At 36.4% G+C, this 26,742-nt stretch overlaps 1 protein-coding gene across 4 annotated transcripts in view; it reads left to right on the forward strand.

Annotated features, from left to right (window-relative positions):
• The window catches only part of ZFR (zinc finger RNA binding protein), a 91,245-nt gene that overhangs the window by 45,381 nt on the left and 19,122 nt on the right, over window positions 1–26,742 (forward strand). For 2 of the 4 annotated variants that reach the window (XM_074386771.1, XM_039467822.2), the window contains 9 exons: window positions 2,361–2,557; window positions 5,872–5,991; window positions 7,586–7,731; window positions 12,603–12,765; window positions 14,693–14,898; window positions 15,617–15,767; window positions 16,858–16,999; window positions 22,387–22,484; window positions 23,345–23,440. In XM_074386771.1, the coding sequence (XP_074242872.1) occupies window positions 2,361–2,557; window positions 5,872–5,991; window positions 7,586–7,731; window positions 12,603–12,765; window positions 14,693–14,898; window positions 15,617–15,767; window positions 16,858–16,999; window positions 22,387–22,484; window positions 23,345–23,440 (1,319 nt within the window). Of the gene's footprint in view, window positions 1–2,360; window positions 2,558–5,871; window positions 5,992–7,585; window positions 7,732–12,602; window positions 12,766–14,692; window positions 14,899–15,616; window positions 15,768–16,857; window positions 17,000–22,386; window positions 22,485–23,344; window positions 23,441–26,742 lie in introns of those variants that run through there. The other 2 variants (XR_012514040.1, XM_074386780.1) reach the window with 2 other exon arrangements.

Below are 26,742 nucleotides of genomic sequence, written 5' to 3' on the forward strand. Positions count from 1 at the left end.
CAACTTCCAAAGTGCTTAGGTTATGACCATGCACCACCAAGCATGGCACTGATTTTTTTTCTCTACTTCTGTACTTCCTACCCAATTCTCAGTCTGCTATAGTGTCTCTATATCTTTTTCCTAAGCTGCTTTCAGTAGTCACCAAAGACATAATTGCCAATCCAGTGGCCGATTTTGTTTCATCCTATTGACGCTCCAAATATTTGACACAGTTGACTGCTACATCTTTAGGTTTAAGCTCTGTCTCTCGATGATATGTCCACCCACCCCTTTCTCAGTTTTCCTTACTGGTTTTCCTGCCTGTGTGTTCATTAAATGGTAGCGTTACTAAGATTATGACCCTAGCTGTCATCTCACTGTATGCCAGTCTTCATGAGTAGTCTCAATTCATTCCCATGTGGGCAGTGACTTTTAAAATCTTTTTGGTAAATTCAGAACCCCGACCTGAATTGGACATCTGTATTTTAAATATTCCCTGGTCATCTTCTGTATGGCTGTGCAGATGCCTCCCAGTGTGGTTCCTTCTAACCCATTAATTCATAACAAGAGTACCATGAAATAATGTCATAAAATTGCTAATTTCTCAAGTGGAAAATCCACTAACATCATTTCTTTGTATTTATTGCCTCCTCCAGCTGTTTACCTAGTCTTTTGGTTTCTGTTTCTTTAGTATTTTTACAAAAATGGTCTTTGTTGCCATTGCCTTGTTTTTTTAGGCCTTAAAAGTCTCTTCTTTGGAGTTTTATTTCTTATTGTACCCAATCTCAACATATTCTCTATGCTGTTAGTTATTTTATTAAAATACATATCTATTGTGTTAGTATTCTTAAAAATCTTCAACAGCCTTCCATTGCAGTAGGGTAAAATCTATTGCCCTTATTTGTCATATAAAGCCCATCATTACCTGACCCGTGCCTACCTTTCCAGCCTCATAACTCATCACTTCTACCTTTGTAGTAATTCATATTGAATTACTGGCTCTTCCTTGATTTTTTCATAGCCTTTTTGACACCATGTTGTTGTGCTTTTATGTACATGCTATTTTTTTCTATTTAAATGTTACTCTTTTCTGTCTGACCAGTGCCTATTCATTCTTCTTTCAAATCTCAGTTCAAGTGTCACACCCTTTGTGAAGCCTTTTCTTACTGGATCATGTTAAAGATGTTAATCTACATTTCCACAACATTCAGTCCATACTTACTATAGTGCCTACCACATTGTATTATAGTTTTTGTATCTTCTCATAAATTGTGGCCACTTGAAAGGCAGGTGCATTGTCTTCTCTTTACTGTATTACCAGAACTTAGTGCAGTATCCAGATTGTTATAGATACATAAGAATTTCTTTTTGGAAGAAAAGTTTAAAAGTAGGAGATTCACAGTTAACATGATACTCTTTTGGACAGTTACGTCAAGTGTTAAGTCATTGATGATAAAAATGAGAACTATGATTTATAGTTACTTCTACGTCAGTTTCTGTGGTTCTTCATACTTTCAGTTTAGAACGACAATAATAGAAAATCTTTTGTAAATAACTCTTAGTGTAAATTCATGTCTGATTTTAGTAGATAGTAAGTTAAGAGAAATAAACAGGGATAAAACCTCATTTGGTTCTGTTTCTTTCCATGGCGGAAAACTATTTAGACTAAGTTTGCAAGGAGACCTAATCATTGAACTTACCTTTTTTTAAATTTTTGTAAATTCTAGGGGGTGACCTAGATATTACCCCTGACTTTTTTTGGAGGCAGGGTTTGTCTAGGCTGGAGTGCAGTGGTGCAATATCAGCTCACTGCAACCTCTGCCTCTTAGGGCTCAAGCAGTTCTCCCACCTCAGCCCCACAAGTAGCTAGGACTTGTTTGTGTGCCATCACACCCAGCTAGTTTTTGTAGTGACCGGTTTTGCCATGTTGCCCAGGTTGGTCTCAAACTCCTGGGCTCAAGTGATCCTCCCACCTCTGCCTCCCACAGTGCTGGGATCATAGGGCATAAGCCAACTGGATGTTAGCACTTTTTTAAAGGAACAAATACTACTCATTTGTTCAATCGCTTGCCAAGGAACTAGGGCTGCAAACATGAACTTGGCTTAGTCCTTACCATTTCACCTACTTGCTATTCACTTTGAGCAGGGATGAGGAGGGTGTTGGGTGTTCCAAAATGGAAAAGAGAAAATTCAGAAATGTATTTTATTAAGAGTAAAAAAAGCCAAATAGTTTATGTAGTTCTTCAAAATTCTCATCTGTTGTATGTCAGATAGGAGTTTGACTATGGGCCCAAGAGAACTTTATCTGAAGTTTTCATCTTACCAGATATATATGTTTATACAAAAATAAAATTTGTTATAATTTTTTTATGCTTTTCTAGGTGGTAATAAGCTGCAGTCAACAGGAAATAAAACGGAAGACATAAAAGGAACTGAATGTGTTAAAAGTACTCCTGTCACTTCTGCTGTGCAGATTCCTGAAGTAAAGCAAGACACAGTGTCAGAACCAGTCACACCTGCATCTCTTGCTGCTTTACAGAGTGATGTGCAGCCAGTAGGCCATGATTATGTGGAGGAGGTAATTGATTTGAGAATACCATTGCCGTGAAATTGGATAAAGTTGCAAGCATGTGTTACATATTAAACATACTTAATTGTATTTTAGATTTTGCTTACTTAATGAAAGGATATCAAAGGAATTTTTGTTAAAAGAAAGCATGTCTTTTAAGCCTGCCTAAGTGACATCACAATGTTTTTTTGCTATGTATTATTTTCTCTGTACACTGTCACTGTGCTAAAGTGACTTTCTATTTACTATCAAGCATTCTTGTAATAATACATCCTTCAACCATCCTAAAACTTTAGAATTTCTGAGCAGCAAAAATGTTGATAAAGAGAACCAGTATGTTTATTTTTGAATAGTCAGTATCGTGATAAAGTTATTGATTTAACAGAATATATTCATTTGGTTTCTCAAGTAGAGTAGAAGACTATTCCTGTTTTACAGGTAAAATAAACTTCGTAAAATAAAGGAGTGAAGGAATATCAGAGGGGACTGAATAAATACCTGCTGTTAGCAGAAAGACAAACAGTGGCATATGACTACTATTTACTTTGACTTTAGAGTATATAAGTTTTTTGAGCTTGTGTCGATATCTGTAAAATTGGGATATTCCTTAACAAAGTTGTGAAGATTAGATGAAATAAAGTACCTCCCTTAGATATAAAGACGCAGCTAAGTTAAAAGTATAAGGATAGAAGAATATGTATTATAAAAACACTTAACGGAATACCAGAGTGTTCTTTATCCTTTAGTTATATCCAGTATCTCAGTGAATATTTAAACCAATTTATAATGAACAGGTCATTTTAAAGGTGAAGAAACTTCAAAATCAATGCTCTTATCTACTAGATAAGACTGCAGATTCTTGGAAGGTAGAAATCATTTACTTTTGTTTGTATCTATTGCATTTGTGTAACTACAGTATGAGGTCGGACTCATACATGACTGATAATAACATTTTAAGAGACTAAGTAAAAGTGTGATTGGATGGGTGGATGAATAAATGAAGAAATGGAAGTACCTTAAGAGGCAGTTAGGCCTCATCATTCCCCCTTGTCGTGTGTACATTGAACAGACTTCAGTTAGAAAATGTGAACGAACATTTCCATCAGCAGGTAATATCACATCAGTGATCAAGATGGGATCTGAATGCTTTGGCGCAGGAAACAGGGCTGAAGTTGGTTTCTAGAACCAGGCAGGGAGTTCTCCTGAGGCTTAGGGTTAGCACTGGGCTAGACAATGAATAAAGCTTTAACATAAAGCCTCTTCCTTTCAAGTCTTCCCCGTCATTGGCTCCGAGTACTAACAGAATACTCCCCCTCCTACAATTCCTTGTAGGGTATCCTGTCTAAAAGCAGTGTCAGGTCACTTGAAAATAATATCTCAAGTGAGTTATTACATATTTAAGTGCTGCCAAAGAAGTATGTAATTACATGTGTCTTACAATCTTAGAGCATAAGGACAACGTGCTTGAGTTGTTGGCATGATGAGCTCATCGGAGTCATTCACAGTATATTCAGTAAACTGGCAGCACTGCACTTGTAAAAAAAAAAAAAAAAAAAAAGGAAGAAAGAAAGAACCTAGCATGGTGTCTAGCATCTAGGCGATTTTATTTTATTTATTTATTTTGAGACAGAATCTTGGCTCTGTCGCCCAGGCTGGAGTGCAATGGCGCAGTCGTGGCTCACTGCAACCTCTGCCTCCTGGGTTCAAGCAATTCTTCTGCCTCAGTCTCCCAAGTAGCTGAGATTCCACACCCAGGCTAATTTTTGTATTTTTTTTGATAGAGACAAGGTTTCACTATGTTGACCAGGCTGGTCTCAAACTCATGACCTCATGATCTGCCTGCCTCAGCCTCCCAAAGTGCTATGATTACAGGCATGAGCCACCATGCCTGGCCTAGTAGGTTTTAAATAAATATTTGTTCTTTTATCTCTTTTCCTATCAAGAAAACTCATATATTGATGGCCAGGCGTGGTGGCTCATGCCTGTAATCTCAGCACTTTGGGAGGCTGAGGTGGGCAGATCACTTGAGGCCAGAAGCTGAAGACCAGCCTGGCCAACATAGTGAAACCCTGTCTCTACTAAAATGACAAAAATTAGCTGGGCATGGTTGTGCATGCCTGTAATCCCAGCTACTCGGAAGGCTGAGGCACAAGAATCGCTTGAACCCGGGAGGTGGAGGTTACAGTGAGCCGAGATGACACCACTGTACTCCAGGCTAGGCGACAGAATGAGACTCAAAAAAAAAGAAAACAAGAAAAAGAAAAATTATATATTGAATTTTTTTATAAGGTGGACAGCTGGATTATGTAATTTGTAAGTAGTTCAGAAATAATTCTCACTTGAAAGTTTTATCTCTTACAGGAGTAAGATTTGGTTATCTCAAAAAAGCTCTCAACCAAAACACCCCAGTTTTGGATGGTACTGTTTAATTCTAAACTTCAGAGAATTATATTCAGAGCCGATCTTAAAGCTTGCACAATTTGAACTTAGTATTCATAATAGGCTTCATAGTACGACTCAGGTTTACTTGTCCTCCTGTAACTTTTCAGTTAGAAAAAAATTCACCTTAATTTTCCATAAAGTTACATATTATAAAACCTTGAGCTTTGAGAAATTTTGTATACCAAAATAATGCTATTAATCATCTTTATCTTCATTTTCAAGAACAGTACTTGGCCAGCAGCACTTATTCAGTAACTATTAGAAAATTTAAGGCATCTAGCTATATTTAAATCTAAATGCTTACATACAGACAAAAATATTAAATTCAAAGTTAGTTACAAAAGCAAACATGCTAACACATCTTGCATACTAAAATTTCAACTTTTCATTCCCATTTCTACAGTTTCTATCCTTTAAAAAGTAATAGGCCAAGCAGGGTGGCTCATACATGTAATCCTAGCACTTTGGGAGACCAAGGCAGGCAGATCACGAGGTCAGGACTTTAAGACCAGCCTGGCCAACATAGTAAAACCCTATCTCTACTAAAAGTACAAAGGAAAAATAGCTGGGCATTCTGGCTTATGCCTGTTGTAATTCAAGCTACTCAGGAGGCTGAGGCAAGAGAATTGCTTGAACCCAGGAGTTGGAGGTTGCAGTGAGCTGAGATCACGCCACCGCATTCCAGCATGGGCAACAGAGCAAGATTCTGTCTCAGAGCAAAAAGAAGTAATAGGCATTGCCACTTCTCCCCACCCCACCCCCATGCAAATTCTAACTGTACAGCTTCATCAATATATATAATATGTGGGGGGTTAATTAATGATATCATCTTCAACTATAACATTCCTGTTACAATTCTTGAATTTTTTTTCCACACCAAGGTACGAAATGATGAAGGAAAAGTAATTCGCTTCCATTGTAAATTATGCGAGTGCAGCTTTAATGATCCCAATGCTAAGGAGATGCACTTAAAAGGGCGAAGGCACAGACTTCAATATAAAGTGAGTAAAATTTCAGCTATTACCTTATTTAAAAAACAAAACAAAACACTAGAGCATTCTGTATGCAAAACAAAGCACCTAAACACAACTTGCCAAGACCATGATGTCCCATTGTCCCATTCTAAGATTAGCATGTCATGTTGATAGACTCAGATGTTTGGTTTTTATCATTTTTATACTTAAATAAGAATAACATATTCTCATCAGTTTTAGTAACTGTGGCAAAAACTGACGCATTGCTTGGATCAAGTAATCATATAAAGATAATTACTTCACATAAAATGTTTGAAAAAAGTGTCAAGTCTTTATCCACCTTCTTTATCTTTGTAGAATTCCACCAAAATGAACTTTGAAATGAGTTTATATGTTGAAAAATCCCTTCACTTATCTTACCCTAGGAACTCTTCATTGAATACACTTCACTTCAAATGTTAAAATAAATCAGATACTGCATTTGAAGCTTTTAACTAGACTTGATTAATGTACCAGATGCATGTTTTCTGTTTTAAAAACAGAGGTGAAAATTAAAACAAGTGTGAAAGGGTAATACTTAAATATGAAAAGAAACTTATTAACCCCAACATAGATATTTTGAGCCATCTGTTATAAACAATTACAGTTGACCCTTGAATATCATGGAAGTCAGGGACCCCTCACACAGTCAAAAATTTGCCTGTAACTTTTTGTTTTTGAGACAGGACCTCGCTCTGTTGCCCAGGCTGGAGTACAATGACAAGAACATGGCTCACTGCCACCTCCCAGGCTCCAATGATCCTCCTACGTCAGCCTCCCAAGTAGCTGGGACTACAGGCACATGCCACCATGCCTGGCTAACTTTTGTGTTTTTTTTTAAGAGATGAGGTTTCCCCATGTTGGCCAGGCTAGTCTCAGACTCCTGGCCTCAAGTGATCCACCTGCCTCAGCCTCCCAAAGTGCTGGAATTACAGGCTTATAACTTTTGACTCCCTATTCTAAAAGCCCACTGTTGACCAGAAGCCTTACTGATAACACAGTATTTTTATGTGAACACATATTTGGTATGTTATGTGTATCTCATATATACTGTATTCTTAGAATAAAGTAAACTAGAGAAAAGAAAATGTTATTAAGAAAATTATACAGTGAGAAAATATATGTACTATTCATTAAATGGAAGTGGTGGGTCGTCATATAAAGGTACTCATCCTCATCATCTTCAGGTTGAGTAGGCTGAGGAAGAAGAGGAGGGGTTGGTCTTACCCTCTCAGGGATGGCAGAAGCAAAAGAAACTCAGCAGCATAGGTATAAGTGTACTCATACACGTCAAACCCCTGTTGTTCAAGGGTCAAATGTAAAACTAAATATTGATGAGTCTCCATAAGAATTTCATGACTTTCTATTGGTCACCACTAAGTTACAGACTTTTTATGTGTTTTTTGTTAATGTATTCTGAATCTTTTCTCTGATTCACTTTAATTATGTTGATTTTACTCTCTAGTGGGTAAAAGCTTGCAACTAAAAGCCTCCGTGATTAAAGAGTACGTGGAATTGTATGATTAATAATGTAGATTGTTTTGGGGTTGCTATTTTTTTAATGTCTTATTTGTATTAATAGAAAAAAGTAAATCCAGATTTGCAAGTAGAAGTAAAGCCTAGTATTCGAGCAAGAAAGATTCAAGAAGAGAAAATGAGAAAGCAAATGCAGAAGGAGGAGTACTGGCGAAGGCGAGAAGAAGAGGAACGTTGGAGAATGGAAATGAGGTAATATCTTTAACTTTTAGTAGCCTGGTAAGTGGTTCAGCCTTTCTTAAAAACTTAGGCATTCTGGGCATGTGACTCCTATTCAAAGCAATCCAGGTTTATTTACTTTGAGCTTTCACAGTTGAGGAAGATCCTAGGTCTAGGAAAGACGCATTAAAATTGTTACTGACTATACTAATATTTGACCTTTATCTTGGTATTAGGAGTTATATGTTTAAGTGGTATCTTGTATATATTAAACATATGAAGAAATAGTTTCATATTATAAATAAGTGCCTTGGTTTAAAACAAGCAAAATAGACATATGTTACCTGATAGAAATATAAGATTTCACAGATTCTACATATTAATAATATCCATTAAGAAACTTTAGGAGCTACTGGGAAGGAGAACTGAGAAAACATCTTTTTCTTTTTCTTTTTCTTTTTTTTTTTGAGAAAACGTTTTTCAAAGATTTGTTTATATATTTATTTACATTTGTGTTTATATATAAATATATACTATATATAAAATTATAAATGTTAAGTTTTATTGAAATATAACATATCTTCTGCACTATACAGTGACAGTTGTGCAACTATAGCCACAATCCATTTAGGCAGTTTGTCACCCTCAAAAGAAATCATGAACTCATTAACAGTAACTCCCCATGTGTCCCCCATACCTACCCCAGCCCCAGACGACCTCTAACCTACTTTCTGTCTCTATAGATTTGCCTTTTCTGGAGATTTCATATATATGGAATCAGATTAGATTAATGCAAAAGGAATCACGGTTTGTGCCAAATGGTGATTTGAATTAAATTCATTTGGCACAAACCACGATTTCTTTTGCATCAACCTAATGTAGTATCTGGTCTTTTATGTCTGGCATCATTCACTTAGCATAATGTTTTCGTGGTTCATCCAGATTGTAGTATGTATCAGCATTCCATTTTCTTTTATGACTAATACTGAATAACATGTCCTTATGCACCACATTTTGTTTATTCATTCATTAGTTAATGGACATGTGACTTGTTTCCACATTTTGGCCATTACGAATATTGCCACTGTGAATATTTTTGTACAGCTTTTAAAATAGAGTTTTACCAAAAACATACTGTACACGTGTGCCATAATCCATTTTTTTCATTTACATATCTTCAGCTTTTAAAATTAAATTTGGATTATTTTAGTTTTCATGAGGACATAGTGTTTTTTGTGCAGATGTAATATTTTCTTTATAACCAATCTTTGTTTAGGTATTGTTTAGATATTTAGGTTGTTTCCAGTATTTGTTATAATTATCAATATATTGACCCAACTTGAGGCAGTTTTTTTTTTTTTCTTTCACCAATTATGTGAACCTATTGAGACAATATTACTATGTACCTTATTGTTAGTTGCCAATAATAGAATAATGGAAATGGAAATGTTTTAAGGATACTCACATGTCTGCCTATACTGGATAATAACTCAGTGGTTCTCAAACTTTTTGGTCTCAGGATCCTTTATACTCAATTATCAAGAACTCCAAAGAGCTTTTATTTATGTGGGTTATATCTGTCAAGACTTACTGTATTAAAAATTAAAACTGGCCAGGCACGGTGGCTCACATCTGTAATTCCAGCACTTTGGGAGGCCAAGGTGGGCTGATCACCTGAGATTGGGAGTTTGAGACCAGCCTGACCAACATAGAGAAACCCTGTGTCTACTAAAAATACAAAATAAGCCAGGCATGGTGCTATATGCCTGTAATCCCAGCTACTCAGGAGGCTGAGGCAGGAGAATCACTTGAACCTGGGAGGCAGAGGTTGTGGTGAGCTGAGATTGTACCATTGCACTCCAGCCTGGTCAACAAGAGCAAAACTGTGTCTCAAAAAAAAAAAAAAAAAAATATATATATATATATATATATATATAAAAACTAAGAAATTTAAATGTTTATTAATTTATTTTAAAATCACATTTTAATTTTGGAAATATGGTTAAATGTATATTTGTTAAAATATTACATGAAATATAGTTGGTAAATAAAATATGGTAAAAAAATTAATAACTGTATTTCTTCCATAGAATAGTGGGAAGAGTTATGCTGTTTTACATTTTTGTTTATCTCTTTGATGTCTGGTTTTAGAGAAGGCGGCAAGATTCTCATGTTTGCTTTTGTCTTCATATGTGGTAAATACCACATGTTGCCTCTGATAATTCCACTGTACATTTAGAATGAGAATGAAAAACCAAATAAGTGTCTTAGTATTATTATGAAAATAATTTTTTTTAAAAAAAAACAGAGTCGTGCTCTGTTGCCCAGGCTGGAGTGCAATGGCACAGTCTCAGCTCACTGTACCCCCCACCTCCTGTGTTCAAGCAATTCTCTTGCCTCAGCCTCCCAAGGAGTTGGAATTATAGGCACTTGCTATCACACCAGGCTAAGTTTTACATTTTTAGTAGGGATGGGGATTCACCATGTTGAACAGGCTGGTGTCAAACTCCTGGCTTCAAGTGATCTGCCTGCCTTGGCCTCCCAAAGTGCTGGAATTACATGTGTGAGCCACCACAACCAACTGTATCAGGAGAATAATTTTGACCCCATGGATCTCCTGAAATGGTCTCAGGGGCCACCTGAAGTCCCTGGATCACACCTTGAGAAACCCTGCTATAGTTTAATAAAATCTCTACCAATTAAATATGATAGCCATTTTTGTTTCAGTTTGAATTGTTTTCATGCCTGGCTATTTATACTTCTTTTGTGGTAAATTACTTGGTTTTTCCTGTTGATTTGTACAGACATTTCTTACATTGTTATTAATCCTTTTTTATGGGTTACCTTTAAATAGTTTTTACTATTATTTATGTGTATGTTTTAATTTTTATGTATCTTATCAGTTTTGTCCTTTATGAAGTTTCTGCCTTTGTAACATATTGAAAATTCTCCTCTGTAGCTAGATTATAGAGTGATTTCCTCTTTCACTGATAATATCAACTATTAAGCATCTACATTGTGCCAGGTACTATATTAGGTACTTATCACAAATTGGTAATGAATAAGGGTCACTGTCCTCATTTAACTTAAACATCATTAGCAACCACAGTATACTATTAGAAACTGGAATGAACAGGATTTTCCAGAACGTTGAAGCTGTTTTTATTTTTTTTCTCAAAGCCTAAATAGCATAGAAGGAAGAATGATTTCTATCAGTCCTCAGTTGATTGATCCTAAAAAGCACTGCTGGCTGGGCAGAGTGGCTCACTCCAGGCCCTTTAGGCCTTCTGGGAGTTCAACCAGGCATGCCTCCTCAGCTTCAGGGGCCAGCATTTTGGGCGGCCTGCGCAGGCAGATCACTTGAGCCCAGGAGTTTAAGACCAGCCTAGGCAACATGGCAAGATGCCATCTCTGCAAAAAATACGAAAATTACCCAGGCATGGTGGTGCACGCCTGTATTCCCATCTGCTTGGGAGGCTGAGGTGGGAGGGTCACCTGATTGCAGGAGGTCAAGGCTGCAGAGAGCGGTGATCACGACACTGTGCTCCAACCTGGGTGACAGAGTGGGACTCTGCCAATTTAAGAAAAACAAAAAAAGTACTGCTTATTCCCAACCCGAGGAAATTGGTAGTTTCTGTAATGGCAGTCAAAAAGCACATTTCTTTTTTATATTTTGTTTTAAACAGATTAGTAAAACCTATGGTTAAGAAAATTTTTTGTAGACACATGGTTTCACTTAGGAATTACTGGTATCCTGATTTGAAGCTGAAAGTGAGGAAAGAACTAGAAGGACAGGGGGAGGAGATGGTTAAAAAAAAGAAGAAGAAGAAAGAATAGATTCTGCAAATGTTGGCCAGTAAAGCAGAGGCTGTACACTAGCTGCCCACATCAGCTCAGAGGTGAACTCAGGTGGTATATTGGTATGCATAGTATTTTGTAATTTGAACCAGCAATGATGGTTTCACAAAAAATCCTGATGACCTCAGCAATACAGCCTGTACAGTAGTCCCCCGCCCTTATCCAATGGGATTACGTTCCAAGTTGTACCAAACCCTATATATACTATATGTTGTCCATCTGATAACAGTGACAGCTACTAAGCTACTAATGGGCTAGTAGAATGTATACTCTGTGTATATGCTGGACAGAAGGATGAGTCATAGGTGGGATGGAACTGGACAGTGCAAGATTTTATCACACTACTCAAAATGTCACAAGATTTAAAACCTATGAATTCTATCTAGAACTTTCTATTCAATATTTATGTACCATTGTTGACCATAACTAAAACCACCACAATAAGGATGGTGGTGACTATTGTATTCCTTTATGGCAACAATTAATAGGAGCTGAGTTGCAGCAGCTGTTATCTCTAGCCAGGACATGTTCTTTCTACTTTACCATAATCCCCAGCACACTTAATGTATCCCCAACAGTGAAACTATGACTTGTCATTTATCACTGTCTTGCACTGTTGTTTTTCTTCATAGTAGAGGTAGGGAAGAGCATGTTTCTTTGAAGACATGAAGAAAATTCCCAAATGTCCTATGTGCACTTTAGTCTTTTACTCACGGTATTGGTTTGCCTCCTTTAGGTGGCATTAGGTTTCCCATTCATGCTTAAAACAAGAGAGAGGTTATAAGAAACTCTGAGGTTTCTGATACCTGTTCTTTTTACTTTTTCCTCAGGCTGAAATTTTCTTTTGCTTTTCTTATTCTCTGACGCTCTCTTTTCACTTTCATTTACTTCACAATGAAGGCAAACAAGGAAACTCAGATGCATTTGGGAAGAAATTTTAGCTAGGCTGATTTGGGTAGGGTTTTTTATTGCTTTTTATGTCACTATTGATGTAAGTTCTTGGGCTGTATTTTTCCTCATATACTTATAATGTCATCATGTTTCAGACGTTATGAAGAGGACATGTACTGGAGAAGAATGGAGGAAGAACAGCATCATTGGGATGATCGCCGCCGAATGCCAGATGGAGGTTATCCTCATGGTCCTCCAGGCCCTTTAGGCCTTCTGGGAGTTCGACCAGGCATGCCTCCTCAGCCTCAGGGGCCTGCAGTGAGTGTCCACATTGGTGATATAAGGGGTGAAAGTTCGGTTCAGCGTTAGAAGAAAACAGTTTTGGAGGGGCTAATTTTTAGACTTAATCTTATAACCTTGAAAGAAGGGGTTTTTTTGAGACAGACCCTTGCTGTATCACTCAGGCTAGAGTCCAGTGGTATGATCTCAGCTCACTGCAACCTGTGCTTCTCAGGTTCAAGCAATTCTGCCTCAACCTCCCAAGTAACTGAGATTACAGGCGCTCACTACCACGCCTGGCTGATTTTTGTTTTTTTTGTTTTTTTTTCTTTTTTTTTTTTGAGACGGAGTTTCACTCTTGTTACCCAGGCTGGAGTGCAATGGCACGATCTCGGCTCACCGCAACCTCCGCCTCCTGGGTTCAGGCGATTCTCCTGCCTCAGCCTCCTGAGTAGCTGGGATTACAGGCACGCGCCACCATGCCCAGCTAATTTTTTTGTATTTTTAGTAGAGACGGGGTTTCACCATGTTGACCAGGATGGTCTCGATCTCTTGACCTCGTGATCCACCCGCCTTGGCCTCCCAAAGTGCTGGGATTACAGGCTTGAGCCACCGTGCCCGGCCTGATTTTTGTATTTTTAGTAGAGATGGAGTTTCACCATGTTGGCCAGGCTGGCCTTGAACTCCTGACCTCAGGTGATGTGCCCACCTAGGCCTTCCAAAATGCTGGGATTACAGGCATGAGCCACAGCACCCAGCTTGATAAAAGTTTGTCATCTGATTTAGAATCTTTCCTCCATTTTTTACAAGAAGGGAGTATGTCTCCTGTGTCTTCTATATAAGGACCTCATAGAGTTTCTGGGAATCTTTTTATTTTCAGTATATGCTAAATGGGAGCAGAGCTTTTTATGTCAACTATTCTTTCACATGAGACTCTTGCCTTTGGTTTTCCTTACATTAGCAGGAACAACTAATTTTTTTTTTCTTGTTTGTTTTCTTATTTTTGCTCTGTAGCACAGTGGCATGATCATATCTCACTGCAGCCTCAGCTTCCCAAGTAGCTGGGACACAGGCATGAGCCACTATGCCTGTCAGGAACAACTGATGTTGAAGGCAACTGCTTTGTCTTCAGATTTATTCTTACTGGCCTGGGTGTAGTGGCTCATGCCTATAATCCCGGTACTTTGGGAAGACCAAGACGAAAAGATGGCTTGTTGCCACAAGTTTAAGAATAGGCTGGGCAATATGGTGAGACCCAGTGTCCATTAAAAAAAGTTTTTTTTATTAATAGAAATTTATTCTCATTTTCCCATTACCAGTGGCTTAGAAACTTTTTTCCTTCTTCCACTTCCAACCATCTAAAACCTACTTTTTCTAAACTGAGTGAAAGATAAGGGGTAGATTAATGGCTCAAGGTAAGTACTAGAGCTGATATGTTATTAAGATTATAGGAAAAATCTACATCTTGAGAGTTTATGTTGTACAGAAGCTGGATAAAAGCGACATCTCGTGTAAGTTTAGTCTACCAAAAACAAGATTTGTTTCTCTACCTAGTAGTTACTGGGAAAAAGTAGACTTCTCTTCTTTAACCTATTCTCTCATTTATCTTTGCTCAGAGACTTAGCAGTTGTAAGACTTGAATTACTGAAAGCAGAGAAAGTTTCAGAATCACTGGTTTTTAAAGTTGAGTAAAGAGCATTTTCAAAGCTTTAGGTTTATACATATTATAATTTTACTTGTTTTGAGGCAAAGTATGTATACATGCATGTATGCATACATACATACATGTATGTATAGTCTTGATGATATAACTTCCCATAGTTGCATTTTTTGTTTTTACTGTAATGGAAAAAAGAAGTTAAAGCCTTTCTTATTGAAAAGATACAAATGATATGTATAGTTGAAAAATAATTGTTTGCTTTTGCTCAGGAAACTTTTAAAATTGAGTAACTTTTTTTCTCTTTAGCCCTTACGTCGTCCTGACTCATCTGATGACCGTTACGTAATGACAAAACATGCCACAATTTATCCAACTGAAGAGGAGTTACAGGCAGTTCAGAAAATTGTTTCTATTACTGAACGTGCTTTAAAACTTGTTTCAGACAGTTTGTCTGAACATGAGAAGAACAAGAACAAAGAGGGAGATGATAAGAAAGAGGGAGGTAAAGACAGGTGTGTTTTGAAAGTTATTTACCATGTGTAATTTGGTTTTTCTTATATTTGAAATATAGCTTACAACTCATAACTCTGGTGTGAGTTCTATGTGTTTTAACCATGCCTGTGTTAGATACTTCATGTATTCAGCTGCTTCTTGCAAAAATAGAAATACACAGTTTCATGGACACTTGTAGTCTCTAACCTTGTACTTGTACTCATTTTAAGTTTATATAAACCATTTCGAGTCTATTTCAAAGCAGCCATTAAAGTTTTCCATCTGTATTCAGCTGCTCTTTTTCTGTTATTTATTTGTTGCTTCTGCCCCACATTGAGTCTTTGTTTCCTTAAAGCACTAACTATAAAGCATGATGAAGCCTAAGCTTTAGCAATATCTTTCAAGTTTGCATTATTATCTGTAACTTTTTATTTTCCTTTTACCATTTGGAAATACTTTTGTATTACATTAAACATGACTCTCATTATTCTGAATAAGAAACGCAAGTGTTAGTGGCCATTGGTTTGCACTTGTCTCCCTATAAAGAACTTCGCTCTTTCCTGTTTTGTTTTTTTTTTAATTCATATTGCTTAAATGTAGTTCTAAAAATGCTGGATGTTTTTCTCCTGCAGCTGATGGAAATTTTAATGATATGAAAGTTACTTCACTTACTATTGTATATTTAGAGAATATCATGCTTCTGGCTGAGCAGAGAAATATAATTTTATTTTACTGCAGAGCTTTGAAAGGAGTTTTGCGAGTGGGAGTATTGGCAAAAGGATTACTTCTCCGAGGAGATAGAAATGTCAACCTTGTTTTGCTGTGCTCAGAGAAACCTTCAAAGACATTATTAAACCGTATTGCAGAAAACCTACCCAAACAGCTTGCTGTAAGTATTATGGAAATGTTAATTTTTACCCCTTGTCTGGTTCAGAAGTTTTTGGCAGGACTGACTGTGCTTCAGTTTAAACGTAAGCCAGCCTTTAAAATTTTGGCTTGACTTTCTGTATGGAGTTTTTTTGCTTGATTGTGCAAACTGATGTAACTATTTTCTGCCTCATCTTTTTTAGGTTTTATAGTGATTGTATTTGACATGAAGCCATCTTGCTGATTTATTTAAAAATGTAAAATTGCAGCATCTACATACCTTCCTTTTCTTGTTCTTCCAAGACTTGAATCATAAGAAGGCGGTTGTTCAGTACAAAGTTATTTTTTTTAAAAAAAAAACCCATGTGTAGCAAGCTTAAGTTTTTTTAATTCATGAACCTCTTTCCTATTTAGTTGAATGCTTTTAATAAAATATAGTAACGAAAATAGGCTTTCTGATTTGAATTTCCCCAGTTTTATTGTGAATATTTTCAGTTTTCTACATGTTTATAATGGTAGGAAATACTTTCTTTATCTCACAATTCAAAACTAGTAGAATATTTTCTTTGGGTCCTACAGAAACAAACTTTTTTTTAAGCTTAAAATTATAAAATTTATAAAAATCTTGTATATTAGCTTGTCAGAATGATAAAATAGTGATTCTTTTAATAGTTGAGAGTATAAAACTTGGAATTTAATGAAATATTTTAAATTCAGGGAGTAGGATTTCATTGATAATGTGTGTTCTACAGTAGTAAATCAAAACAGTACCTTACTATAGCAGAGCAACTGATGAGAAAAGGAACAATGAAGCACACTATTACACTTAAAACTCTTGACAACTGTGACACTTACTATTGCTTGTTTTATATTACCATTATTCCAGATGGGACATTTTTTATTGTAGTTGAGTCTTTTTTTTAATTATCAGGAGCCAGCAGAATTGGTACTAGTATATATGGCAGGGCTTCTTAGAAGGAGCAGTGTGTGGTCTAGTCCTCATATAGAATGGTTATGGTAGTGAGAGAGTGAAAGAGCCATAATGAAATTGCTTTTGTTTGTTAATACAACAGATCCAATCCAATTTGTTTCTTAAAATCTTCATTACACAGGTTATAAGCCCTGAGAAGTATGACATAAAATGTGCTGTATCTGAAGCGGCGATAATTTTGAATTCATGTGTGGAACCCAAAATGCAAGTCACTATCACCCTGACATCTCCAATTATTCGGGAAGAGAACATGAGGGAAGGAGGTTGGAAAGCCATTAAACATTCTACTTTCTATTAACTTTTTTTTTCGTTTACCTACTCTTTAAGATGGCATTAAGCCCTAGAAGGCAACATGCTGGCATTACATGTGAATTTGATAGATTTGACTTATTTAGTAACTGGTTTTGCCTAAGATAATTTCCCACAGAGTAAATGCTCTTTTTTAGTGATGTATTTTTATATAAAACACTTATGGTATGATTGATTGTCTTGATTTCTTTCTTATCTTGCTAACCTCAGATTTCTGGAAAAAAAACTTCAAAATTATTTTTACTGGCATAGTCAATGCATGAAAAAATGGTTTAAAAATGTTGCTTGTGACTAGGGGGATTTAATTTGCATTAAGAGGTTTTTGCACTTGCCTTGTCTTACAAAAAGACAAGAGTATTTCACAAACAAAATTGGCTATGTATTCATAACACTTATATTTTTGAGAGACATTTTTATATGTGTAATAATCAATTTGGCTTGTCCTGTGGTAAATATTTCTAGTTCTCTGAGGTTGCTCTTTGGCTTGGAGCACTTTCATAAATGCAGAACATCCTAATGCAGGAGGATTTGGGCATTTGACCCTACTATCATACTAGCGATACTGAAAAATAAACTGTGTAAATATAGGTAGTGAGTCACCACACAATTCAAGGTTTTTAAACTTAATTTACATCTATAGAATATGAAATCCTGCTGGTGCCAGCAATGTTGCTTTAGGGACTATTCTGTAACATTTTCAAAGCTTCAAAAGCTTTTAAGCTGAAAAGCATGATCAGTGTCTGCAGTATGTTGGTTCTGTTGTTTTATGGGTCAGATAAAACTTGCTTTGTTTCCTTTCATGTTTTTATACATCTTGTTGAGTATGGAGTAACAGTCTACACTAATATTTCTTTGTGATACAGGTTGAGGAAGAGGGTACTACATACTTAAAATTCATTTGTATAAAATAGCATCAGTAGTCTCTCAATTACTGTTTCTTTAAATTTGTTTTCTTATAACAGCAATTTTTTTAAGATACTGGGCTTTTCACAACCCAGGAAAAGAACATTTTGCCAAAAATGTCATTGGGAGATATGTCTAATTTTACATACTTTGCATGTATACCATATTCAGATGATATTTATATCTTAAGCTTTGCATCTTAAATGAGTTTTGTGTTAAGGATTTTCTTATGTGAACATGAATTTCTACTAAAGGTCTAGCCATGGGTTTTGCTGGAGAAACAGTTCCTGAGTCAATCTGGTCAGGTCATATACAACATATGGGATTTGAAAAACTACTAATATATATTATAAGTCAGTGTTTCTATATTTAGTGTAAAATTATAACCATTTAACTATTTCAGAATACATTTTGTTCAGTTATATTCAGACTTAATTAAATTTATACAGTTTCAAGCTATTTTATCTTGTAAAAGTCTAAAGTTAATAGTATATTTGCAGTAAATTATTTGATAACCTATTCATTCTAAAGGAAACAAAATTATATTTTTGTCTGACCCAGACTTGAGTTAGAATTATTGTTCTGAATTTCATAAATATTTTGGTGAGGAAAATGGTCAGTCCAAAATGGAAAGATTCTGCTTCAAGACACTGAGCTGAAAAGTTGGATGTGCCAAAGCGTAGAAACATTGGTAGTGTTCCTTGCTGCAGATAACTGCAGTAAACCATGTCTTTAGCTTCATTATGAAGATTGCTTCTTTCTTGCTGCAGAATAACGGTATGTATTCTCTCTCACTGCAGCTCCCAATGCTCTGTGTCTTAAAATCATTTAAAGCCTATAGCTTGCTTTGGGGAGTTAGTACAGGGGTTAAGGAAGGCTTTGCCGGAAGAACAATTACAAATCATGAGAATTACTACTTGCGCATAGTGTGGTAGCCTCTTTAATGCATACTGGTCCTTTTTAATACCAAAAATTATTTAATAAAGGAAATGATTAAATTGTCCAAATAACTGTTAAACACGTGACAGATCTGTTTTATGGTACTGTGTTTGACAGTTAAACATTAAGTAAACATTTAATTGACTTTAAGCATGAAATGTTCAGAATGCTCTAACCCTTGCTACAGAATCTTTTCTGCAGCAAGTCAAGTATTGTGTGTGTTTTTTCCCAGCTGTAGCTTATCAGGCCCGGTCCAAAGCCTTCTAGCAGAGGGGATTGATCCTGTCAGGGGTTGCTGCCAAGACATCGGAAGGATTTTTGACCAAGGTTTTCAAAAGCTCAGTGTCACATCTGCCATTTGATCAAGGAGGGATTTTGGATGCAGAGCCTGGCAGTTATTGTCCTTTGTGTGGCTGTTATGTTTGTTTTGTCTTCGTCTCTTCTAGAATTGAGCAGTGTTCACACTAGTTTTTAAATGGTTGAGTGGGTTATATATTTTACATAATCATGTTAATTTGAATTAATAGATTTCCATTAACGTTTAATCATAAAATAGTGTGGACACAGCATGTCTTCTAATTGGTGATTAACCCCTTAAAAATCTATGAAATACATTCATGTGGAATAAGAATTTGCATTTTGTTTTTATAAATTAACTGGTTTTTGTTATGCTTTGTTAACTGGGTGTTAGGCAACAAGTATGATTTTAGCAGGATATATCTAAGGGGTTAATCTACTTGAAATAGAAAATGGGTACAAAAATCCACACTAAATAAAAAATTTCTACTTATAGCCGTAATTTGTTTTTAAGTTGCAATAGGTATTAGCTGGGCATGATGACAGACACCTGTAATCCCAGCTATTTGGGAGGCTGAGGCAGGAGAATTGCTTAAACCCATGAGGTGGAGGTTGCAGTGAGCTGAGATCATGCCATTGCACTCTGGCCTGGGCAACAAGAGTGAAATTTCTTCTCAAAGAAAAAAAAAATTGCAATAGGTGTCTTGGCATTTTTAATTTATATCACGGAGTAAAATTTCCAAAGTTATAATGGTTACATGCAAAACAAAATTTTCTTGCATATTGGAGGAAATGATAAAATTACAAATTAATATTAGAAATTTAGAAACATTTTAGATAGAGAATGCACATTGTCATCTGTTTGCATTCTAGCTTTAGCAAATGTGAGTAAATAAGAGACGCTAGAGGTCCCTTAGCATGTTATAATACTACTTTGGGGAAGTCAGCTTTTTTCTTTTTTTGTGTGTCTGTGTGTCTGAGGAGTTTTGTTTTGTTTTGCTTTGTTTTGTTTTGTTTTTAAGACAGTCGCTCTGTCACTCAGGCTGGAGTACAACAGCACAATCTTGGCCCACTACAACTTGCACCTCCCAGGTTCAAGCAATTCTCATGCCTCAGCCTCCTGAGTAGCTGAGTAGCTGAGTAGCTGGGGCCACAGGCACGTGCCATCACACGCAGCTAATTTTTGTAGTTTAGAGGAGAGGTGAGTTTCACCATGTTGGCCAGTCTGGTCTCCAACTCCTGACCTCAGTTTATCTGCCTGCCTTAGCCTCCCAAAGTGCTGAGATTATAGGTGTGAGCCACCACACCTGGCCTTTTTTTTCTTTTTTTAAACTTCATAGGTTAGCTATGCTTTCTTGTGTCCCTTTTCCTTAGCTATTGCTAACAGAATAGTTAGTTTCTTATGTTCAAGTTTTTAATAGGTTCAGAAGTTGGTCTTATAAGTTTCAAGATTACTGGTATTTTTATATTGATGGCTTCTTTTTAGCACCAAATTCCTCTTGTAGTGTTTATCCTCAAAATGCCACATAGTTTTCCTTGATTATCTGTAAGTCTTCCCTCTAAATATATCTTCTGAAAAATCTGTATCCCTCTAATTACTTGAGGAGTAAACACTAAGAAAAAGAAACCCTAGACAGAGAATGGAATTCTCTATCAGTTTCAAAATATGTTTTTTGTATGTCATCTACTCAAATAAGAACAAGTTATCTTTTAAGATATCTGAATGCTTATAATGAGACATGAATAATTTGACTGGAATTGCAACTGATACTCTTAAGATAACTTTTTCTTACTTTTATCATGTATTTTTTCTTTTGTCAATCATATTTATTTGATATACTCAATTAATTATTAAACTGTATTCTAAGTCCCCCATAATTTTGGTACTCTTTAGCCAAAGGACTGTTATATTCAATAGATAATATAATTTTTCTATTTTGAGAAAATATTCATATTGTTAAAATCACTGAGAGCTATGAATTAGATTGGAATAATTGCCGTTTGTTTAATGGCTTCATTAGCAGATTTGCTGTTAATATATACATTTTACAGGTATTTTTAGATAAAGATAGCCCTTTGTCTACTTTTATGAATGACTTTTATTAATGTAAAGTTAACTTCTTGTCCTAGTTTAGCTTCATATTTTCTTCTCAAGTTTTGTGTAGCTCATTTATGTTTTAATTGGCTTAAAGACCCTACACATCTATCATCACAGGATGCTGCTTGTTGCATCTTTTCCACTTTTAATTCTGTTTAACCATGCTGGTTCCTGTTCCTTGTTCTGTTTGCCTATTGTTTCTCTTCAATCATTTTTTGAAATATTTTATGGGAACTTTAAATTTTAAAGGGCACTTCATACTCCCTTATAGCTAAAATTTTCATGTGGAAGAGAAAATGTTAAACTCTTAGTTGGGCTGGGCACGGTGGCTCATGCTTGTAATCCTAGCACTTTGGGAGGCCGAGGTGGGCAGACCACTTGAGGTCAGGAGTTCGAAACCAGCCTGGCCAACATGGTGAAACCTCATCTCTACTAAAAATACAAAATATTCGCTGGGCATGGTGGTGGATGCCTGTAATCCCAGCTACTTGGGAGGCTGAGACAGGAGAATCATTTGAACCCAGGAGGCGGAGGTTGCAGTGAGCCGAGATCGCATCGTTGTACTCCATCCAGCCTGGGTGACAGAGCAAGACTCCATCTCAAAAAAAAAAAAGTGCCTGTTTTGGGTTCTTCATTTTTTTTCTGTGATTATAACTACTATATTGAAAATTCCATATTTATCATCAGTTCTGTGTTATATTAGCTCTACAATAACTTATGACCATTTAGAGTACTGAACAAACTCAGTAGTTTATTGTACATTCTCATTTATTAAGGTGGATTTTTGTGTTCCCTCGTCTTGTCATCTTTGTGCTAGTGCACTGTGTCCAGTAATCTTCCCTCAGATTTCATTTTGGTGGGTAGGGTTTATATTTCCAGAAATTGTTTGTTATATTACTAAATTAAGAGTTTAAGTTAACCTTCCTTTTGTTCCTCATACTGGGTTTTATGTAAATATTGTTGAAAATAACTCCTTGGGTATATTAAAGTGCTGACAAGCTTTCAAATGGCTCATGTGACACTGATGCTACCTTAAGGAAGTGTCTTGCTCACCTGGTCAAACACCCATTCCTCACTGCATTTTGCCAATTCAATCCATTTTAGATGTAACCTCGGGTATGGTGAAAGACCCACCGGACGTCTTGGACAGGCAAAAATGCCTTGACGCTCTGGCTGCTCTACGCCACGCTAAGTGGTTCCAGGTTCGGAACATCATTTTACTTTTTTCTTGTAGCCTTATGAGAGAGTAGTTCAGTACAACATGTTTAACTGTGCTTAAACATTTCAAAAGATTGCCCAAGCAATACTATTTTGAATTAAATAAATATGTTAACATAGAAAACTGGGTATGATGATCTGCATATTGCAGTTATTATTAATTTGACAATGAACTTAGGTTTGGGGGGTGTTTTGTAGTTGGGGTTTTTTATTTTTTATTTTTAGTGGCTATATTTAAAGTTGACTTGTTTAGGAGCATCACATGTTTGTGTATATATATTATATTCCATAAGGCTGCAGATTAACTTTGCTTTAAATAATGGAATATGTGTTTAAAGCTTTGTGTATAGTTTTAAGATTTTTTTTCCCCCTCTTTCTCTAAGTTAATAAGTGTAGGGAGTGAAAGGTGAGGAAGCAGCTGTTTGGTTTAGTGACTTTGCAGTCATGCAAAGGCACAGAAGGGAAACCAAACAGATTTCCTTAACCTTTCAGTCCCTAGACAAACTTTTTAGCTCTTTACTTTTTCTTTTATTTCTAATGTAGGCAGACTTTTTTTTTCTTTTAAGTTTACTGTTTTAAATGAACATAGGTCAAGGTTCACAGGGGATCAAGAAATATTATTCTTGTATAATCTGTTTACTTTGACCTAAATACCAGCTTTTAAATACTAACCCTGGCATAAAATACTGCTGTAAATGGCAGCTCATTGAATCGAATTTTAATGTGATTGTTTTTGTTTTTATCTGAGCTTCCATTGAACAGTGGTATTTTAACTTTTTTTCATCAAGGGATATATTCAGTATTTCTAAGATTAATTCAATTGATTTTTTATGTTGCTCTCAAGGCTAGAGCTAATGGTCTGCAGTCCTGTGTGATTATCATACGCATTCTTCGAGACCTCTGTCAGCGAGTTCCAACTTGGTCTGATTTTCCAAGCTGGGTAAGTAGTATGTAACTGTATGGTGTAAAAACGTGTAGGAAATATTTCTGCAGCTTTTATCCTCTCCTTTTACATGTAATTATCAGCCTTATTTGCATTTACTAAATACAGTTTTTCTCTTCTGATGAGAAATCCTGGGGGAGTTTTAGAATATTTAATTTTCTCAGAATTGACTAATTAAAGAATTCTAATTGATGTTTCTCTTTGTATTTTTCTTTCTTTTTTTGCTGTTTTCACAGTGTTCTTTTTTAAATATCACAGTATTTATTAGTTGGCTTTTAAATATACAAATGTATAAAGACTGAAGAATTTTTTGGTTTTGGGGGATTTTGTTTGTTTGTTTGAGATGGAGTTTTGCTCTTATTGCTCAGGCTGAAGTGCAATGGCACGACCTTGGCTCACTGCATCCTCCACCTCCTGGGTTCAAGTAATTCTCCTGCCTCAGCCTCCCGAGTAGCTGGGATTACAGGTTTCCACCACCATGCCTGGATAATTTTTTATATTTTTAGTAGGGACAGGGTTTCACCATGTTGGCCAAGGTGGTCTCAAACTCCTGACCTCAGGTGATCCACCTACCTTGGCCTTCCAAAGTGCTGGGCTTACAGGCCTGAGCCACCACACTCCGCAAGAAATGTTAATCTCTTTATGCAAGGACATTTTTAAAAATAATGTATGTGGTTGGGAACTGTAAAAATTCAGAAATATGTATTATTCAAAAATAATTTTAAAAATAGGAAATTCTGTAACACAAAAAGGTACAAAATAACCGAAAGCCTTCTTATTTAAAGGCAGATTATCATAACAATCTGCTTTGATTTCTCCTAGGAGAAATAAAGGTATGCGCATGCAAATGTTTCTGTCTTTATATATATTACTGTTTGAAACTTTGATCCCTAAAGAGCAAGAATTCAGATAAACCAGAATTCATTAAAAAAAAACCTATCACCCCTATTGACTCTAGAGCTGAATTAATGAGAGTGAATAGCCAAGATTACCTTATTTCTTTTTATTCTCTTTTTTAATACAAGTGTGACCTTGCTATCACAGTTTAAAACTGTACAGTTTTAAAACTTTCTTAACAAAGTGCATCTTAGAATTATTTGAAAAGGCAGTCACATCTACTGCTTTCTTTCTATGGACATGCCATATTTTGTTTAACTTATATTCATTTGGTAGACATTTGGGTTTACAATCTTTTGCTATTAAATTCTCATTATACCTTACTGTATATATTGTTATCAAGCTCTTGAGGGTGGAATAAATTGCTAGGGCTGAAATGTCAAGGTCAAAGAACATGTTCACCAGAAGATTGGATCATTGAAAATTTCAAAAAAAACTTTTAGACCTATTATATTCTTTGCACTCATTAGTTCTGGGATATTATCATACTTCTTAATGGTTAACAGTATGACAGGCAAAATATTGTGGGGTGCAGTGGCTCACACCTGTAAGCCCAGCACTTGGGGAGGACAAGGTGGGTCGATCACTTGAAGTCAGGCGTTCGAGATCAGCCTGGCCAACATAGTGAAATCCCGTCTCTACTATAAATACAGCAATTAGCTGGGTATGGTGGTAGGCACCTATAATCCAGCTACTCAGGAAGCTGAGGCAGGAGAATCGTTTGAACCCAGGAGGCAGAGGTAGCAGTGAGCCATGATTACAGCACTACACTCTAGTCTGGGTGACAGAGTGAGACTCTGTCTCAAAAAAAATAATAATAAAGCATATACACACACACATAAATGGTATATAATTTTTTGTATTTAATTGAATAATGGTTGGCATTTGTAATTATTTTTTTCTTAACTTCCAGTTTCTTATTCGTTGTTTTATCATGTTAACTCTTTTTACAATAATTAGCCCTTATCCATGTTGAAAATTGAAAATTGTGTTTTTTGCTGGGCACGGTGGCTCATATCTGCAATCCCAGCACTTTTAGGAGGCCGAGGCAGGCGATCACTTGAGGTCAGGAGTTCAAGACCAGCCTGGCCAACATGGTGAACCCCTGTCCCTACTTAAAATACAAAAAATAAGCCGTGCATGGTGGCATGCACCTGTAATCCCAGCTACTCGGGAAGCTGAGGCAGGAAAATTGCTTGAAACCCGAGTGGCAGAGAAGTTTCAGTGAGCTGAGAACGTGCCATTGCAGTCCAGCCTGGTGAACAGAGCAAGACCTTTGTCTCAAAAAAGAAAATTGTGTTTTTCAGTTTTTCATCTGCTTTTCAACTTTGTGATGATTTTTGCTATATGAAAGTTAACACATTTTTACAGATTTTTTTTTTTTTTTTTTTTTTTTTGGAGACAGAGTCCCGCTTGTCAGCCAGGCTGAAGTGTAGGTGGTGTGATCTCGGCTCACTGCAACCTTTGCCTCCTGGGTTCAAGCAGTTCTCCTTCGTCAGCTTCCCAAGTAGTTGGGATTACAGGCATGGGCCACCACACCCTGCTAATACTTGTATTTTTAGTAGAGATAGGGTTTCATCATGTTGGCCAGGCTGGTCTCAAACTCTAACCTCAGATGATCCGCCCACCTTGGCCTCTCAAACTGCTGTTGATTTATAGGCCTTAGCCACTGCGCCCGGCATTACAAATTTTGATTCATTAATTGTTTATCATTTCTGGATTTTGTATTCTGACAGATTAGTTCACACCTGCTTTCTTTTAGAGCTTTTTTTCCCATCAAATTATATTTTCTATAGATATATATATGTGAATTTAAATATATACCAAAATTTTGGGTAGGATATATTCTAATTTATAGTAGTTAGTATTACTGAGGAGTGGGAGGAAAGGATGACTACTGTAGAGATCTGTAATGTTTAATTTTTACCAGGATAAATTACACATGTGCATTACTTAATTTAGGCTGGGTGCAGTGGCTCACAGCTATAATCCCAGCACTTTGGGAGGCCAAGGTGGGCAGATCATGAGGTCAAAAGTTCAAGACCAGCCTGACCAACATAGTGAAATCTTCTATCTACTAAAAAAAAAAAAAAAATTAGCCAGACATGATAGTGGGTGCCTGTAATCCCAACTACTTGGGAGGCCAAGGCAAAGAGAATTGCTTGAACCTGGGAGGCGGAGGTTGCAGTGAGCCAAGATCACACCACTGCACTCCAGCCTGGGCAACAGTGTGAGACTCTGTCTCAAAAAAACTATTGATAGATCAAAGATCAATCAGTCGTGGTTTGGTGGCTCGTCCCTGTAATCCCATTATTTGAGAGGCCCAAGGCAGGAGAATCGCTTGAGCCCCAGGGTTGGAGACCAGCCTGAGCAACATGGCGAAATCCTTTCTCAAAAGATAG

This window comes from Saimiri boliviensis, chromosome 1 (genome assembly GCF_048565385.1).
Source record: "Saimiri boliviensis isolate mSaiBol1 chromosome 1, mSaiBol1.pri, whole genome shotgun sequence".
Lineage (NCBI taxonomy): Eukaryota > Metazoa > Chordata > Mammalia > Primates > Cebidae > Saimiri > Saimiri boliviensis.